This window comes from Dermochelys coriacea, chromosome 6, assembly GCF_009764565.3.
Source record: "Dermochelys coriacea isolate rDerCor1 chromosome 6, rDerCor1.pri.v4, whole genome shotgun sequence".
NCBI classification, from domain to species: domain Eukaryota; kingdom Metazoa; phylum Chordata; order Testudines; family Dermochelyidae; genus Dermochelys; species Dermochelys coriacea.
Window position 1 is genome coordinate 1,090,325 of NC_050073.1, and position 13,707 is coordinate 1,104,031.

Genomic DNA, 13,707 nt, shown 5'->3' on the forward strand with positions numbered 1-13,707 from the left:
ATTTCACGCTGCTATTGTCTGGCTCAGAACAGTGGCGCTCTGGGAGCTCCGGCCGCTGAGAGCAGGGAGCCGGGACCTGGGGTGGAAGCAGGGCTCTAGCTGAATGAATGACAGCCAACAGCGGATGTAAGTAACGTGGTGTCTACAGGGACCCTTCGTCACCCTAACTACACCGACATAAGCCCTATGCCTCGCGTGTAGGTGGAGTTATGATGTCAGTGAGTAGGGCACTTATATCAGCAGGAATAAGGCTGTAGTGTAGACACAGGACAGAGTGAGGTTGATGTAAGCTGCCTTATGTCGACCTAACTTGTAGCGCAGACCAGGCCTTAGTTAAAGTTACATAAACAAAACCTTGTTCTTATGAACTGGTGTAACCTGGGGGCAATGTGAACTATGTGGGCAGGGCTTAGCTGGGCACTGTTGGGTGTGTGTGTGTGTACACGTATACACAGAAGCAGGAAGAAATGCCCAGCAGACAGGAATAGAAGAGCTGCTGGCAAAGTGGCTAAAAGAAAAGCTTTGGGGCAGAGTGCTGGCTGGAAAGGCTAGGGTTACCATATTCAGGTTCCCCAAAACAGGACACTGGGGGGGGGGAACTGGGGAGCACAGTTGGGGGAACTGAAGGGGGTATCTGCAGTGGGGTGCTCACTGGAGGTGGGGGGCTGTCCCTCCTGTCATGGTGGCTGAGCGGCTGGTGCAAGCCCAGGACGTAGTGACAGCCATCAATCATTGACTCCCTGCAAGGACCCCCCTCCCCGGGCTGGGAATCGGGGTCTGGGTGGGTGGGATCTGGCAGCTGCAGGGGGAATGGACCAATCAGCTGCGGAATGCAGGGGACAGGACCCATCAGGAAGCAGACCAATCAGGGCTCCTTCTCATAGACTCATAGAATATCAGGGTTGGAAGGGACCTCAGGAGGTCATCTAGTCCAACCCCTGCTCAAAGCAGGGCCAACCCAATTTTTGCCCCAGATCCCTAAATGGCCCCTCAAGGATTGAACTCACAACCTGGGTTTAGCAGGCCCAATGCTCAAACACTGAGTTATCCCTCCTACCCAGCTACAGCATCTGCTCTGCAAAATCTAGGACATTTCCTGTTATTTCAGAATTCACCCGGACAGAGAATGGAAGCTCAAAAAAGAGGTATGGTCTGGGAAACCCCGGACGTTTGGTAACCCTAGGAAAGGCATGTTTGGGACAGTGAGCAGAGGAAACTGTTTTCTGTTGTTTGATTCCTACTACGTTCAGGGAAACAGGACTTTCTGCATAACTTTGTCAAGAAACAAGATTGCATCAAAGAAAACACTTGACTCTTATCATCAATTTCTCCTCCTAACAGGAACAACCAACAGTTCCCCAAATTTGGTCAACTGCCTGGGTCAAAAGCACTCCTGGTCTGGAATGACAAGATGGATCGATGAGGGGACCAGGATCCTGAATGTCATGGACCAGAGGTTTTTCCTTGAAAGCTCTTGCCATCTTGGAACTTGCTAACAGAGATGAACTAAAAAATCCAGCCCTAGAAGGAAGGAGAAGGGTGGAAGGCAGCCACCCAGATTCGGAATTGGGCCCAGCCTAGGGCTGAGAGACATTTACAACAGTTTTCTACCCTGTTTCTGCCCCACAGAGACCCAGAGTGGGAGAGGTCGATTGTCCTAGTGCAGACAAAGCCAGCTGGCCTTGGAATCTATGATTCTAATCCACGACCAAAAGCTTGATTAACGCAGAGTTAAGGTTGCCTGGGAAACTCATGCTTTGGCCTGTAGTATTGCCCAGGAAATACAGAGTTAAGGTAAATGCCTTCCACAGGGCTATTCTGCAATAGCCCCCGAGAATGACCCCCTTGCCCTGCAGCGACTGGGTTACGTGTGGCCATATTGACTGGGGGAGGGATTAGCCAGAGCAGCTTGGGAGAGCTGGGACTGTGATACAAGAATATCTGGGGATTAGTTTGAGGAGCATCACAGGGTTTATTTATCATCTTCATTACAGGCCTTGATTAATTAATGCAACACTAATGGATTAATACTAAAAGAGACACTTACCCTCAGCCAGAGCATTCTCGACAAATTCATGGAACTTCTAGCTACCAAAATGGATCGATGCCACTCCTCCAAAGATACCTCTGAAAAGGGGTGAAATCAAATTTATTCAGATGCTTTAATCCAAAATAAAAAGAAGCTGTGGATCAGGATTGAGGGGGACTGGCAGAGCTTTGCGGGGGGACACGGGGACAGCCCTGAGCTGAGCTAGCAGGAGCTGCAGCTCAGGAGTGAGGGGCACCAGCAGAGCTGGGGGGAGCCCAGGGCTGGGCTAGCAAGGGGCTGCAGGTTGGGAGTGAGGGGCGCCGGCAGAGCTGGGGGGAGCCCAGGGCGGGGCTAGCAGGGAGCTGTGGGTCGGGAGTGAGGGGCACCAGCAGAGCGAGTGTGTAGATAACTCCGGAGGATACATTCTGATATGATCTCACTTACCTGTCGGCTATTTATTTCTTTGATGTCTTCCTCCGTGAGGTCCAAGTCTAGAACCTTCCCATCCAAGATGTCTCTCAGTGTCACCTTGTTAAATCCCCACCAGCTTGTTCTCCCAGCGGTACACCGCACGCCGGGCTTCAGGCTCAGCCAGGAAGGCAGGAAGTGGAGCTCTGTGCACGGCGCGCTGTACAGGGTACCCAGCAGGATCAGGTTCGTGTTGTACTGTATGGGGCCAGGAAGTCGTAGTCGCTGCTGCAGGACTCTGCCCGGACGTGGAGGTCCTGGGCTTGGCTGCCCACCAGGATGGCTTCCCCTGTGAACAACAGCACATTCCACTCATGCACCCGAGCCATGATCCTGCTGACCAGAGCTTGCACCAGCTGGCACTCCTGCTCCCTTCTCTGGTGTTCCCTTTGCTCGGGATACACATGGTTCTCCAAGAAGCATTTCAGGAACTTCTGGACGACTGTACGAGACTCAGCCTGTTCCTCTTCCATTTCTCCTGGCCCTCGGGCCCAACCCTGGTATTCACCAGCCATCCCCGCGGGACACAGGTGGCTCCTGGCAGGGCTGTGCCCTCCTCAGTCAACGGGAAAACTCTTGCAGTTCAGCTCTGCACTTTCTGTAAGTGCTTCCTCTCCTGGCTGTAGCTGTTTCCTGCCCGTAGCTGAGCTCCATTGTGGTGTTATGGGTGGGTGTATGTGTTATGGGGGGGGGGGGTTGCCGGGGGAGTACGCTGGTTATCTGTGCCAGAGGGACTTTGGCATCTGACTTACTGAAAGTGACACACCCATAATACTATAATAGTAGAAGTGTCAGTTGTTAGGAGATAAATTCCACTCGGACTCATAGTTTCCAGTCTGACTTCCTGTATAACACAGGGTATAGGATTGTGGTGTCAGGGGCTGTGCCTTTAAGGGCTGAGCTCCCAGATTAGGATGCTGTGAAGCTCCTATTGTGTTGCACAGCCAGCTGGAACCACACTGAGGATAGAGCAGAGCCCTGGTGAGCATCGAGTGATCACTGACCGCCACCCGGTACCAGGAGTAAATGAATGAAGAACAGATGCTGGGTGGAAGGATGGAGCAATGAACAGCCCCACCAGAGTTAAAACTCTGTGGGAAACTGGAGGTGGTTTAAATAGCGCTTCCCTCTGTATTGGCAACAATGGGTTCCAGCAAACAGGAAGACAATCAGAAGGTAGCGATAGTCGTGACAAGAGCTGGTCCGGAAGCAGTTGATGTGTTTCAGTTATCTCTGGCAGAGAGGCGAACAATTAAACTGGAGAGAAATTTGAGGTATAGCGCACTCCTGTTTCATTCTAATGAGGAAGAGATGTTTTGAATCAGAGGGTATGTAGGTGAGGGGAATATAGCATTCAGGCCTGTATATTTACCTGAGATAGAGTTTGGGGTTTTGTTTGCTTGTTTAGTTTTTGATATGCTTATATCCTTACTAACGTGTGAACAAAGAACAAAGACCCAGGGTGTTGCATCTGCCCACAGCCAGATGGGGTTGATAGCACAATGAGAAGAGGTGAGGAAGAGAGTTAAAGTGTAGCTGGGCACAGGAGAATTTAATAGATGAGTGCACACTTGAAGATGGCCTCGACTCCTGTCTCAAGGCAAGGTCAAGCAACCAGCCAGGAGGGAGCCATAAGAACACTAAAAAACCAAAGAAAAGGGGACCCTGGCCGAAACACAACCTCACTCCCTACCCCCCCGTGGGGTACAAAAGAGGTGGTACTGAAGCCCCCAACTTGCGACCTTCCAAACAGAACATGGCCATAAATTGTAAGGGGTGGGACCAGGGGCAGGCACTGCAGGTACAATTGAGCCTGCTAAGAAAGAGGAGGAGGACAGGAAAAGCCGTACGGGTGTAGAGCTATGGATATGCTTGCTTGGTGACCCCACTAAACAATGCATTGCCTGCACGTCGGACTCTGGCCTTCTGTTTTATGTCTGCAGGGCGAGAACCGAGGGAGGGCAGGGTAGCCCTAACAAGGTACAAAAATGAGATGGAAAAACAATAGTTAAACAGCATGATCAGAGGCACTGAGCAGTTTTGGAGAGAGCCAGAGGTGCCGGACTAAAGCTAAACCAAACCAATGTAAATTCAGTGTAATGGAAATAACATACCTAGGAGAGACGTTCACATGCCAAGGTGTAGGAGTAGATCACTTGCTTGCCCCTTTGCCAACAGACAAGGGGTGGAGGGGTACAAAGATTCCTTGGAATGGGGAAATACAGAGATAAATTTGTGCCTAAGCTTGCTGCTCGAACCAGCCACCTGAGGGCACTACAATGTAGACACAGGATGCCAATCGTAATAAAGAGTCTGAGAAACGGATGGAATTGAAGAGGTCCCAGTACTAGGTACTAGGACAGTACATGCAGAACTAAGTTGTCCATGGACACCTCCACAGAGGTATTGGCATAGTCCTCTTACAGCACCATGGTCCCAACTGGAGACCAGTGACTTGTGCGCCATGGGTACTCACAAAAACTGAGTGCCAATACACTCAGATACAGCAGGGCTTTGGGCTTAGTCCGTGGCATAAAAGAATTTCACATCTTTATTTACGGGAAGATCATGTAGCTGAAACTGACCATAAGACACTCATTGCCACTGCCAGCTCCCGCTTCCCCCCAGAATACAGAGACTATATGTTCAGTTCCAAATGTATCCTTTGCCAATTGCTTCCACACCTGGGAGAGGCTGGCTGGCTGGCTGCAAACACACCTCGCTGGCGCACTGGACACAAGTGCGGGGAGCAAAGTTCAGAGCTAGATTTTGTACCTCACTCAGAATTTTAAAAATGCCGTCCGTCTCAGGCAAAATGCGGACCGGGATTGCCAGAGCTCCTGCTCGGGATGAAACCCTGCAGAAAGTAACTGAAGCTGTTAGCACAGGGTGGCTGGGACAGCAGATTCCCAGCCCCTATTATCAATACAAGGGAGCTCTCAGCACTAGATGGCATTTTTGTTTAAAGGCACAGGAGGGCAATCCCCAAGTTACAGAAAATACATTAGAAAGGAGTCATGAAGATCAGTTGGGGATTGAAAAATCTCAGAGAACAGCCAGAGACCTTTTATGCCGGCCTCACATGAACAGTGATGTTGAGAAACTGTCCAGAGTTGCTGTATGTGCCAAAAACACAGGCCAAGTCAAGCAAAAGAGCCCCTGTTGGTGGCACAGGAAAAGATTGGCCCCTGGGGCAAAGGAAGCCTAGATTTGTTTACACAGGCTGGAGAAAACAGTGTACTTGTCCTAGACTATTTCTCACCTCTCCAAGATAACCTTATGAGAAGACACTAGGCTAAACAGGTGATGGTGCATATCAAACCTGTTTTTGCTAGATAAGGTCTACCTGTCACAGTAATGTCTGACAGGGGCTGCAGTTCGGTGGCCATGAGGTTAAGCAGTTTGCAGTGAAATTTGGGTTTAGAATATAGCCATTCATCCAGTGTTTCTCAAATGTGCCCACTGTGACCACCAGGGGCTTTTCTTGCTGCCACAACCTCCTGGTGGTGATGGGGTGCCGGGCGGAAGTGGGGGGGGAAGCAGCATTGGTGCCTGCCCTGTCTGGAGCCACAACACTGTAGGAGCAGTGACCAGTGTGAGTTCCCCATCTTCCTGGGGCGGAGGGGCTTGGGCATTGGGCTTCAGCCCTGGTGGGGGCAGCAAGCTCTGGCCGTGTGGTGGCAGGCTCTGTGCCGCAGCTGCAGGGCTTCTGGCTCATCCCCCATGGCCCTCTCCATCTCCCTACCCACCTCCCCATCTAGGGCTTAATCTGGCTCCCAGCTTGCCAGGGCTGAGTAAATTTGCTGTGGAAAGTGATATTAACAAATACAAATCTCACTTTTCACAGTGGCAGATTTACTAGCTAGCAAATCTAAATAAAAAAACCCTACCAAAAGAGAAAACTGTAAAGCAGCTTATTTGTGTTTCTATTCTGTTTAGGTCCAGTAAAGAATAGAGACATTATTTTTATTATTGAGTCTTCAAAAAAAACAAAAAAACCCCACCTACCTAAATAACTACAGTAATTTGGACATGTGCATATTTATTTGTTTTTCCTAAAGTTAATTAAGTATTTTAGGAAAAATTGTCAGAGCAGCCACTAGCAAGATTTTGGCCGCACTCGGGGGCCACCAAAAACTTTGTTGAGAGAATCCCTGTCCATGCTATCCCCCATCGAATGGGATGGTGGAGAACAGTGTCAAAAGTCTAAAGTTTCAGAGTAGCAGCCGTGTTAGTCTGTATTCGCAAAAAGAAAAGGAGTACTTGTGGCACCTTAGAGACTAACAAATTTATTAGAGCATAAGCTTTCGTGAGCTACAGCTCACTTCAGTCAGACTCTGATCTGTATTTAGCCCTATGAATTACAGACTGGCCCCCAGGGGTGTCCCCTGCTGCCATTCTGTTCAACAGAAAACGGAGAAGAATGCTTTCACTGTCAGACACGGACATCAGCAAGACACTGGGACTTGCAGATCTATAAAAGAGACAGACAAGGCAGAACAAAAAACTCAGTATGATTTGGGATCCCAGGAGCTGCCTCCACTTCACAATGAGCAGTGGTTGCCCTGGGGTCATTTGAGGCTGTCACCCTAGGTGGAGACATACTACAGAAGAATAGGCAACACCTCCAAATCCCAGGGAAGAAGGGAGATAAGGCATCAAAGCAGAGGGTCTCAGACAGGCAACAAATACAAGAGAATGAGATAACAGAGCTGCAGGACAGGGTAAAACCGGAACAGTGGCCTGCTGCCTTCTGAGAGCAGTGGTGCTGATGTCTCGGGTAGCCCTAGAGGTCCAAACAACAGTGCAGGGCATCTCAGAGACTAGCTGAACATTGCTAGGCACTTGATCCCTGACCTGATCTTGAAGGGTGGGTAGTTTGGGGTAAAATATCATTGATTTGCTAAGCGTGCTTCCAGGAAAACAAAGGAAGTTCTGAAGCTGCAACAGCAAGTAGGGGGAAATAAATAAAGGGTTGTTAGGCTCTGCCATGTTAAATGGGCAAGGTTAAGGGCACTGGAAGGGCTGAAAATGCAGCAGAAGCGTCCTGGACATGTCTGGGTGAAATAGGAAAAGGTGCTTAAAAGACGTGATTATCCACCTGTCGTTGGGACACCAGAAACAAAGACACAGGACAATGGGATGACACTCTCCTCAGGAGCCCAGAACCCTAAGCCAGTGAGCCCTCTGCCTCAGCAAGAGAGAGCGCTTTGCTGGTGCTTGAACTGTGTGTCTGCTCCCTGCCACCCCAGCCTGTCAGCCAGCCCCATAAAACTCCTCAGGACTCTGCCAGCCCAAACCTTGCCTTGCCGGTAACATGCAGCAAACCCCAGAGCTCCCCAGAGAGTCTTACCCTCCCATTGAACACTCACAGAAATTATTAAGTTCATTGCCTCCTAAGAGACAGCGCACACACCAGCCTGTTAGTGTAGCTGAGGTCCCACACTTCATAACACAGCACTGAGATGGTTAATAGCAAAGCTACGAAGAAGTTTGCTAATACAGAACAGAGAGTTCGGTGTGCAGCATGATCAGTTATTACACTTACGAGATTATTATAGGGGTACAACCTGCACTTGCAAGCGGCTACTTATTGGTGATACTAAGCAGAGATAAGAAACAGGAAATGGTTAGAAATAAAAAAGCTTTCTAGTGTCTCAGACTAACTCCAGGCAAAGATTGTAACTTGCTAAACAGCTTTCTCAAGTACATCAAGCTACCAGCATCTCCAGCCCGTCTGGCAGGAGGATCCAGCATTCACAGAACTGGAGGGTGCTGTTCCCTAAGTGATGGATAACTAAAATGTCTTTTTGCTCTCCTTATATTTCCCAGAGTTCACCGTCTGCTTGAAAAGCCAGGAAGCCCTCCTGGATTCAGACTCCAGAGTGTCCTCTACTGTGTCACCAAGCTGTTTTCTTCCGCCACTTGTAAGCTTGATGTTACATGTCAATGTACTTTCATTATCCTCTGCCTGTGATCAAGCAAGGCAGACAGGTAAATCCACTTCCTTTGTCTAGGACAGGCTTGTTTATCAACAGCCTCCAAACATCATATTTCTAGCAGACGTACATAGCTCTTTATACATAACCATACATACATCACCCAAAAACATTCATGACCAGTGAGTCTCCAATTTTCATATTATACCTTATGACACTGTTTTGTAGTATAATAATATTGTATATGATCCGTTCATTCAACTATCTTATACTTATGCATATTGATCTCTTCTATAATCCCAATTATATTTGTCTGTATTAACTAAAGCAAATGGTGAGGAGAACTCTTTCCATTCCACTAGTATCTCTGGAGGATGTTAAACAGAAACTACCAAAGTCAGACATTTTTAAATCCAGGTCCAGATAACTTGCATCCAAGAGTCTTAAAAGAACTGGCTGAGGAGCTAACTGGACTATTAATGCTGATTATCTAAATCTTGGAGCACTGGGGAAATTCCAGAAGACTGGAAGAAAGCTAATGTTGTGCCCATTTTTAAACAGAGTAAACAGGATGGCCTGGTAAGTATAGGCCTGTCAGCCTGACATCAATCCTGAGCAAGATAATGGAGTGGCTGATACAGGACTTGGTTAATAAAGAACTAAAAGAAGTAATGTAATTAATGCAAGCAACATGGGTTTATGGAAGAAAGACCCTTTCAAACTTATCTGATATCTTTTTGATGAGATTACAAATTGATTGATAAAGGTAATAGTCTTGACGTAATATACCTGGCTTCTGTAAGGCGTTTGACTTGGTACCGGGCAACATTTTGATGACAAAAGTAGAACGATATAAAATTATCATTGAACACATTAAATGGATTAAAAACTAGCTAACTGATCGGTCTGAAAATGTAACTGCAAATGGGGAATTGTCATTAAACGAATACTTTCCAGTGGGGTCCCGCAGGGACGGTTCTTAGCCCTATGCTATTTAACATCTTTATAAATGACCTAGAAGAAAACATAAATAATCACTGATCAAGTTTGCAGATGACACAAAAGTTAGGGGAGTGGAAAACAATGAGGAGGACAGGGCACTGATTCAGAGTGATCTGGGTCACTTGGTAAACTGGGCTTAAGCCAATCCTGCATTTAATACAGTGAAATGTAATGCATGTCTCTGGGAACAAAGAATTCAGGCCATACTTACAGGCTGGGGCACTCTATCCTGGGAAGCAGTGTCTTAATAAATTTGGAAGTTGTGGTTGACAATCAGCTCAACAGGAGCTCCCAGAGCAACATGGTGGCCAAAAGATCCTGGGATGCATAAACAAGGGAATCTCAAGTAGGAGCAGAGAGATCATTTTACCTCTCTATTTGGCCCTGGAGTGATCGCTGCTGGAATCCTGTGCCCAGTTCTGGTGCCCACCATTCAAGAAGGATGTTGATAAATTGGAGAGAGTTCAGAGAAGAGCCACGAGAATGACTGAAGAATAGAAAATCTGCCGTATAGTGACAGCCTCAAAGAGATCAATCTATTTAGCTTCACAAGGAGAAGATTAAGGGGTGACTTGATCCCAGTCTATAAGTAGCTACATGGAGAAAAAAATATTTAATAATCAGCTCTTCAGTGTAGCCGAGAAAGGTCTAACATGAGCCAAAGGGTGGAAGTTGAAGCGAGACAAATTCACACAGGGACTAAGGCATCAATTTTTAATGGTGAGGCTAATTAGCCATCGGAACAATTTACCACGGGTCATTCTCCCCACTGACAATTTTAAAATCAAGAATGAATGTTTTCTAAAAGATCTGCTCCAGGAATTATTTTGGCCCCTATTATACAGGAGGTCAGAATACATGATCACAATGAAGCTTTCTGGCCTTAGAATCTATGACTCTACGTTGTTCCAATAGTTAATTACCATCACTTGTTAACAATTTGCACTTTATTTCAAGTCTAAACCTGCCCAGCTTCAACTTCCAGCCATTGGATCTTCTTATATCCACTGATTGCAGTGGGGTCCGACCACCTGCATGCAATGAAGGCAAGGCCAGATTCTGATCTCAGCCCCCCAGGGTCAATCTGGAGTCACCCCTGATTGCAATGAGATCAGGGCTGGATTCTGATCTCAGTTATGCTGGGGTCATGCCAGAGTCACCCATGTGAGCCCTACTCTCACAAAACCCAGAAGGCCTATGAAAAGAACCCAACACTATTATTGTTCCATATCTCAAGGTTTTGAAGTAAAGTATCCGTTCCCCCAGTGTAAATCCAGAGCAGTTGCAGATCCATTGGGGTATGTCAGTTCAGACAGAAGCCCAAATATCTACGTTGGGAGCAGAGGTTGCTCACAACTCCCAGAAGAGGCTTGTGTCAAAAGATATCTTCAGGTTTTTGAACTCTTCAAAGTCTTTCTGGTGCTTCCTTCTAAACTCGTCAAGCTCCCACGCCCATTGGATGAAGGGTCCCGGGCCTTGGGGCTTGGTCAGATTGTAGCTCAGCTGGAGGTACTGTTTTGGGCTGCATCTCATCAGCCTCACCTCCAGTCTGAGCACCTCCAGCACCCGGTTTTTCAGGGAATTCTCTTCCTCACTCCGGTGCCAGTCAAACAAATTAATCGAAGGCAGGAAGTAGCTGGGCAGCTGTTTCTTCTCCAGGCTGAACTCCAGCACCTTCAGCAGGGTCCCCAGAGCATCCAGCTCCATGGCCCAGTTCTCGGTCTCTGGGTTGAGGTGGGAAGCCCAAAAAAGAACCATCTGCAAAAGAAACATGCAGCTCTAACCACTACAGACTGCTACCCTCCCACAACAAGGGCTAGAACCCAGGAGTCCTGGCTCCTGGCCCCCCTCCCCTAACCCACTCCCCTCCCAGAGCTGGGGAGAGAACTCAGGATCCTGGCTCCCAGCCCCCCCAGCTCTAACCTTCTAGATCTTTCTCCCCTATATCCGAGGATGCTCCTATCACCCATTCTCCACCTCCTCCTACCCTGGCTCCCCCGTTTGAGTTACCTTCAGGTGGTAGGAGGTCAGGACTTTGCCGTAGCGTGGTACCCACTTCTCCATATTGATTTGCTTCAGCACCCGCAACGCCTTCTGCCTACACCCACCATCAGCGTCTATGTCCTTGAGGAGCTGGGTCTCAGCCAGGGAGAAGGTCAGCCTGGAGTGGGGTGGAGGGAAATGGGGCAGGGCTGAATGGGAGTATGGGGTCAGACAGACCCCATCCCAAACCTACACTGGGGGAGGGTGTGTGTGTGTGTGTGTGTGTGTGTGTGTGTGTGTCCTAGTGCCCTCTGCTGGAGGGGCTGAGCCCTGCTGCGTCTGTGTGTATTTCTGTTGCCTTCAGCTGGAACAAATGAGATTTGCATTTTTACCTCCAGTATGAATTCTTGGCCACCAGATCTGTCCCAGTTTTGTAAATTTCCATGATATTCCAGGTGGGTTTTCTCTGCTCAGTGCCCTGCTTCCGGTCCCACCAGTCGGAAAGCCACTTGAGATCCTGCTGCGGCCAATCCATGAACATGTCCAGTTTATTCCGGATGGTGGGCACCAGGTCTATAGACACAGTTTGGCCATTCACCTCTGCACTGAGCTGTATGGCTGGACTAACTGGTGTAATACCCACAGTGTTCTCCAGTCTAATGTTTCCTTGGAGAGGGCAAGACAGAGGAGTGGGAGTTAAAAGCAAACAGCTGACATAGGTCAAAGCTTTGCAGATCTGAGATGATGGAAGAGCAAAGGTCAAGGGAATGAGGGCCAAGATCCCAGGACTCCTGGGTTCTCTCCCAGCTCTGGGAGGGGAGCAGGGTCTAGTGATGAGAGCAATGGGGGCTGGCAGCCAGCATTCCTGGATTCTATTTCTGTGTCTCTCTGATGTGTAACTAACTTCATCTCCATGGGCACATGGTGAGTTAGTGGAAGAACTGAGAATAGAAACCAGGAAGCCTGACTCCCTAACCCCTAACACTGGGAACTCCATTGTAAGAGAGAGAGAGAGTATGAAGGAACAGTGAAAAATTTTTCACCATATAGCTCTGCTGGTGCCCCTTAATCCTGAACTCCAGCCCTGGGCTTCCTCCTTTATGCCCCCCAGCTCTGCCAATGCCCTGACCCACAGACCCCGCTATTACAGCTGTGGGCTTCCCCAACACACAGCTCTGCTTTTGCCCCTGAACCCCAACCAGCAGCCCCTATTATCACAGCCAGGAGTTCTTCCACCCCGCACAGCTCTGTCAGTGCCCCTCAAACCCGACCCACAGCCCCCTTTTCAATGTATTTACTATTTTACCCTACACAATTTAACAGTTTTCCCTTCTGTATTTCCCTCGAGCTTATAATTTCTCCACTTACAGAGTCCCTTAATGTATGTAATTTTTACTTACTAATTCCGGTAGCAAGGTTTCTTCTCTCTAAAAATGGAGATGGCGCAAGAAAAGGGCTAGTTAAAATCTATGACACTCAGAGTCTTGTATAGAAGGCTGATCACAAAGGTAAAACTGGAAGAAAATGATTAGCTTCCTGCAGGGTTGGAAGAAGTTGAATTTCTTTGTGCCTATATTAATCAAGTCTTGGGCAGCTCACAGTTACAGCTACGGTGTTGTCTTAAGTGCTGAAATCAACACACACTGGAAATACAATCAGTTAGCCCTGTTCCACACTTGACTGTTCCACTGTTTAACTACTTCACTTATGGGGATGATTTTTATCCCAGTATAGGAAAATCCTTACAACCTCTGCTAGCATGGATGCTGTTCTACCAATATTAAAGGGCTGTCATGCTTGGCAAGGAATTGACTGGAGCTACAGCAACATAAGCCAGGTGGAAATGGAATTAAGAACATCCTCAGGACATGGATATAAAAACACAACGTTTTCCCAGTGCAAGTTGGTGTTATGCCCTTTACCAAGGTCGCAAGGGTGCATCTCTGTGGCAAACTGCTTGGGAAGTTAAAGAATGAATTAACAGCAGGTGGCAAAAAGATAAACCTGAAAAATATTCCTCAATCGAGCTGCTGGGGTCTAGGTCGCCCTAGTTACGGCCCCGCGGTTCAGAGTATTTAGACCCCTCAGTGCTGTAGCTAGGTACCTAACTTTTCTGTGTAGACGAGGCTATAAAGAGCTCAATCTGTTTACTTTATCAAAAAAAAAAAAAAAAAGATTAAGAGGTGACTTGATTACAGTATATAAGGATCCTCATGGGGAGAAAATCCCAGGTACTAACTGGCTCTTTAATGTAGCAGATGTGGGGCGGCAGGAGGTAAACTGGAC

The 13,707-nt window shown here is 47.9% G+C and overlaps 1 protein-coding gene across 2 annotated transcripts in view; it reads right to left on the bottom strand.

Moving 5' to 3' along the window:
• LOC119856754 overlaps positions 1–13,707 on the bottom strand; it is a 29,863-nt gene that overhangs the window by 13,008 nt on the left and 3,148 nt on the right. Inside the window, exons 3-6 of one of the 2 annotated variants that reach the window (XM_038404729.2) lie at positions 12,822–12,848; positions 11,814–12,087; positions 11,449–11,599; positions 10,637–11,196 (exon numbers count right to left, since the gene is read on the bottom strand). In XM_038404729.2, coding sequence (XP_038260657.1) covers positions 10,789–11,196; positions 11,449–11,599; positions 11,814–12,087; positions 12,822–12,848 — 860 coding nt within the window. In that variant the 3' untranslated portion in view covers positions 10,637–10,788. Of the gene's footprint in view, positions 1–10,636; positions 11,197–11,448; positions 11,600–11,813; positions 12,088–12,821; positions 12,849–13,707 lie in introns of those variants that run through there. The other variant, XM_043517103.1, reaches the window with a different exon arrangement.